The sequence below is a fragment of the Simochromis diagramma genome, unplaced genomic scaffold (genome assembly GCF_900408965.1).
Source record: "Simochromis diagramma unplaced genomic scaffold, fSimDia1.1 OVJJ01000531.1, whole genome shotgun sequence".
NCBI lineage: Eukaryota > Metazoa > Chordata > Actinopteri > Cichliformes > Cichlidae > Simochromis > Simochromis diagramma.
Window position 1 is genome coordinate 710,930 of NW_024387353.1, and position 5,619 is coordinate 716,548.

The 5,619-nt window shown below is 37.1% G+C and overlaps 1 protein-coding gene across 1 annotated transcript; it reads left to right on the top strand.

The window, feature by feature from the left end:
- Positions 1 to 337: 337 nt before the first annotated feature.
- On the top strand, positions 338 to 4,821 carry LOC120718563 (zinc finger protein 99-like). The gene is made up of 3 exons (XM_040007099.1): positions 338 to 1,282; positions 1,913 to 1,990; positions 3,019 to 4,821. The coding sequence occupies exon 3, from the start codon at positions 3,081 to 3,083 to the stop codon at positions 4,779 to 4,781; it is 1,701 nt and encodes a 566-aa protein (XP_039863033.1). The 5' UTR covers positions 338 to 1,282; positions 1,913 to 1,990; positions 3,019 to 3,080; the 3' UTR covers positions 4,782 to 4,821.
- The last annotated feature ends 798 nt before the right edge of the window (positions 4,822 to 5,619 follow it).

Sequence of the window (5,619 nt, forward strand, 5' to 3'; positions counted from 1 at the left end):
TGAGCGCTCAGTGGATCTGCGCTGGACAGTGCAGCCTAGGCGGAGTAGTCGAACGCAGATTCACTGAGCGCTCAACACAGACAGCATCGTCAGAAGGAAAGTTGATAAAATAAATTACAAATGTTGTATTGTTCGATACATATGCGTACCGAACCGAAAGCACTGTATCGAACGGTTCAATATCGATACGAATATCGTTGCACCCCTAATATATATATATATGTGTGTGTGTGTGTGTGTGTGTGTATGTATGTGTGTATGTATATATATATATATGTTTGTATATATATATATATATGTATATATGTATGTATATGTGTATATGTATGTATATATATTGTCTCAGCATGTCTGACACAAAAGAGAAAGTGGAAACTATCAGGACAGAGTTTTGGTATGATTGTGTAACTGTGTAATTATGCTTATGTACTTCTGGATAATGAGACAAACTAGCGTGTGGCGCTTCACTTTTTAATAAACTAAAAGACAGAAATGAGATTATAGGATCTGTAGTGTTGTTTATTCGTATTATGGTACTTATCATTTGGGATATGTATTACTGTGTGCATACTTTATAAGAACAGATGAGATAAGGAGAGAGGAGATTAAAAAAATCTCTACCTTGCTGGTTTTATCGACGATGAAATGCTCAAGTATCTATGTAGCACGTACATAATCTAATTCCACAACACAATGTGATGGGGGAAATCAGCTGTGTTTTGATGCCAATTTTATTTCGAATCTGGCGCGAACCGGCGAGCCAGTTCCTGAATCAGTCACATGGTACGGGCTGCCCGCGAGGCCTCGAACGTCACTGCAGACGTAATCAAAGAAAGCCTCGATACGTGCTTTACAAAAACTCCCCCAAGATTAGCCGACACACGCTTCGAAGCTTTGACACACAGGACACATCACTACCAGTTGGTGGCGGTAATGAGTCGTTATTGCCAACCGCCGACAAACCACAAAGAAGAAGACGAAGTACTGCGCGTGCACACAGCGGAAAGTAGATTTACCGAGTAACGATTATAGCCACAGTCAACATACTTGTTATCTACGACGGAGACTTTTGTGGTGTGACAAATATAGTGTGACTGTGCTGAGCTTTCTTACTGTTGCCCTTCTGGTCTCCGGAAGATCGCGTTTATGTTTCTCATGCGTGATTGGAAAGATATAGGCTCTCGTAGCTCGGACAGCTTGGTCTCTCTCCTAGTCCAACTACAAAGCCGGCCTCCTCCGCTGGGGGATCTTTAGTTCGGGTTATTCCGAGAGGAGATCCAGAGTGAGTACATTATAATTATATAGCTTACTAAATCTATAACTGTCTACAGGGTTTCTTTCTCTTAGCTAATTTTGTTTTCGGCTGTACGTTCTGTTCAGCCCCTGTCATTTTGTCTGCTTGGAAGCTTCCAGCAGTTTAGGACCTTATGTTTTTTAATCATTTGTGTTGAGCTATTTGTTTTCCTTCAAATGAAGATGTTGTACTGAGTATTATGATTTGATGAGGTGGATAGAATACAACAGACTCAACATTTAATAAAATAATCACCACCAGTAATGTGTCTTTTAAGATGGCGCTGATCTAGCGGCAGGCTGTCGTAGCAGCTGTCTTCGTAAACACCCCCCCAAATTTCTTTTTGTTCCTACGATATCTCTATATTTCTCTTTTTATCTAGTATTTATCCATCATAACTCTGTTTCTACACTCAGTGAGTGCATGTTGTTTGTTGTATATTTCCTGCTATGACAACTTAGTTTTCCTCTGGGATTAATAAGGTTTTTCTGATTCTGATATTGGTGCTGAACCTATGAGGCAAAATAATGCTACACAATACAATGGTCTGCAGTAGTGCCCTACAATAATACAATAAATTTAACTGGCTTAAATATAAAAATCTTTTTGCTGTCACAGGCGACTGGCAGCAGGCGAAGAGTCTGCTGGAGGAGCATCTCAGCACCTGTAGTCAGAAACATTGGTTCTTCACTGAAGGTGACAAAGAAAAATCGCCAACATTATTCTACAGACATTAATTGGTTGTTATTTTAATAATAATAATAACATCTAATTCTGTACACAGTGACATTTTGCCTGTTTATCCCAAATGAGAGACAAATCACTGCTGAAGAAAAATAATGTTCTCAACCTGCTTACATTAAATCAATGGATAGATGAAATTAGCCGTTTTTAACCCTCCCGAAAATAAGCTTCTCAAGGATCAGTTTTAGGTCCTGTATTTTTTGTAACCTTTACACACTCTACATGTTGTATAATAAAGTATCTATTAATATGTTCTAGTGTTGCACATGATACATTTTTCACAGCTGATACACAGTTGTGCTTTATTCCCTCTGATAATCTCTGATAGCGTATTTTGTAAATAGTATTACATCCTCTGCACACTTTGGCTGCTCTAAAAAAGAAGGCAACAAACGAGAGAAGTTTGACTCCCTGGAAGAACTTATAAGTACACCTACACTGAAGACTAATTTAGGAGAACCCCTTTTGACCTGGACAAGAAAAAGCCCCCTGTAAAGTTATGAAATCTTAGTAAATGAGGAAAACAGGAACAGCTCTGTAGCCAGGCTGACTAAGCCACCGGTCTAATGTTTGGACACACCTTCTCATAGGGCTGTGCGATATGACCAAAATCTCATATCCCGATATAAGACATCTATCCTGATAACAATATAAATCACAAAAATGTAACATTTTCTGTATTATAATGACTTTTTACATTATAGATTCTAATTGAAACCTTTAAAACTCCAAATGAACACATATGGAATTAGGAGACAAAAAAAATGTTAAATAACTCAAAACATATTCAGATTTTAGATTCTTAAAAATTTTAGATTCTTTAAAATAGCCATCCCTTGTATTAATTACTAATTTTCACACTAGGTGTGTGTGTGTTTTTGTATGTATGTATGTATGTATGTATAGATATATGTATGTATATGTACACTAAATAGGTTTTGTGAAGTGCATGTCACTGTTTTAGTTCTTTGTCATCATAGGCAAAAGAAGGGGAAGTGTGCTGAAACCTCTCCAAATTTATGACCTCAACAAAAACCAACCAATGCCAGCAAGTACAGATGAACGAGTTGTGATCCCTGTGGAGAAGACTTTCATCACTATGAAGAAGGCCAGAAGACGCCAGCGCATTGACAGTGGAGACAGAAGCTTCATGTGCAATCAGTGTGGAAAGGCTTTTACTTATAATAGCAGCTTAAAACAACACCAGCTTCTCCACACTGGCATTAAACCATTCAGCTGTGATCAGTGTGGAATGTCTTTTTCTGACAATAGCAACTTAAAAAGACATCAGCTCGTCCACACTGGTATTAAACCATTCAGCTGTGATCAGTGTGGACAGGCTTTCAACCAAAATAGCAAGTTAAAAAAACACCAGCTTCTCCACACTGGATTAAAACCATTCAGCTGTGATCAGTGTGGAAAGACTTTCACTGTGAATAGCAACTTAAAAAGACATCAGCTCATCCACACTGGATTTAAACCATTCAGCTGTGATCAGTGTGAAAAGACTTTCACTCAGAGTGGCAGCTTAAAAAAACATCAGCTCATTCACACTGGATTTAAACCATTTAGCTGTGATCAGTGTGGAATGGCTTTTACTCAGAATGGCAGCTTAAAAAAACATCAGCTCGCTCACACTGGATTTAAACCATTCAGCTGTGATCAGTGTGGAAAGACTTTCACTCAGAGTGGCAGCTTAAAAAAACATCAGCTCATCCACACTGGATTAAAAGCATTTAGCTGTGATCAGTGTGGAAAGGCTTTTACTGAAAATGGACATTTAAAAAGACATAAGCTCATCCACACTGGATTAAAAGCATTTAGCTGTGATCAGTGTGGAAAGACTTTTACTGAAAATGGCAACTTAAAACAACATCAGCTCATCCACACTGGATTAAAAGCAATTAGCTACAATCAGTGTGGAAAGTCTTTTTCTCCGAGTAATGGCTTAAAAGAACATCACCTCGTCCATGCTGCAGATAAACCATTCGTCTGTGCTCAGTGTGGAAAGTGTTTCACTGAGAATGGCAAGTTAAAACAACATCAGCTCATCCACACTGGCATTAAACCATTCAGCTGTGATCAGTGTGGAAGGACTTTCACACAGAATAGCAGCTTAAAAAAACATCAACTTATCCACACTGGATTAAAACCATTTAGCTGTGATCAGTGTGGAAAGTCTTTTACTGAAAATGGCAACTTAAAAAAACATCAGCTCATCCACACTGGATTAAAACCATTTAGCTGTGATCTGTGTGGAAAGTTTTTTGCTCATAGTAACTGGTTAAAAGAACATCAGCTCATCCATACTACAGATAAACCATTCACCTGTGATCTGTGTGGAAAGTCTTTTACTTATAGTAAAAGCTTAAAAGATCATCTTCTCATCCACACTGGAATTAAATCATTTGTCTGTGGTCATTGTGGAAAGGCTTTTACTCAGAGTAAAACTTTAAAAGAACATCAGCTCATCCACACTGGAATTAAACCATTCAGCTGTGATCAGTGTGGAAAATCTTTTAATCGGCGTAGAAACTTAAGAAAACATCAGCTCCTCCACATTGGAGTTAAACCATTCACCTGTGATCAGTGTGGAAAGTCTTTTACTCATAGCAAAAGCATAAAAGATCATCTTCTCATCCAAACTGGAATTAAACCATTCAGCTGTGATCAGTGTGGAAAGGGTTTTGGTTGCATGGATGCATTCAAAAATCATCAACTAATCCGCACTGGAGTTAATTAATATTAATTAATATTTAAGTGGTTAATGCTGAAATGAAATATATATATATATATATGTGTGTGTGTGTGTGTGTATATATATTTGTTTGTGGGTGGTGGTGTGTGTAATATATAGGGTGTGTGGTGTGGTGTGTGGTGTGTAGATAGAATGTAGTGTTTGTGGTTGGTGTATGTAGGTATATATATATAGAATATATATATAATATATATATTGTGTGTATATATTTATATAAGGTGTGTGGTGTTATATAGGTTGTATATATGTATATATGTGTGTATATATATGCAATAGTTACATCCTTTTTACATAAGCTCTTTTCTACTCTGTAATATTCTTGTCAATTTTCTTGATATTTATTTATTATCCACTCTTTTAATCCTTGATATTTATAAATTGAGTTGGATCTTTAGTATTAGGGCTATTTCCTAAAGAAATGTGTAAAATCCTGTAGACAGAATGTGTGGTTTGGAGTTTTAAGTCTGTCAACTGTTGCTATATGGAGAATTTCTCTTGGAATAACTGTAATCCATATAATTTCCTTAAGGATTAATAAAGTATTCTGATTGTTTCAGGATTCATGACCTGCTATTTTCCAATGACAAGTCTTACTTGTCTCTTTTGCTCGTTTCTCCTCCTCTTCTTTAATCTTTTTTCCTAAACTTAGGACCTGATGGCTTTGAACTTTTCTTGTCCATCTTCCATTGGTTTTACTTTTGTACTCCAATATGAACACCCATCCTCCAACTCGAGGATCACCACAACATAACTTAATAGACCTACACCTTAGTTCACAGATTCACTTTGTCTAGGGTTAATTTCAGAATCAGAAAGGGTTTTA

Bases quoted from the DNA above. Each gene is read 5' to 3' on its own strand.
- LOC120718563 (XM_040007099.1), top strand. From the start codon at position 3,081: ATGCCAGCAAGTACAGATGAACGAGTTGTGATCCCTGTGGAGAAGACT.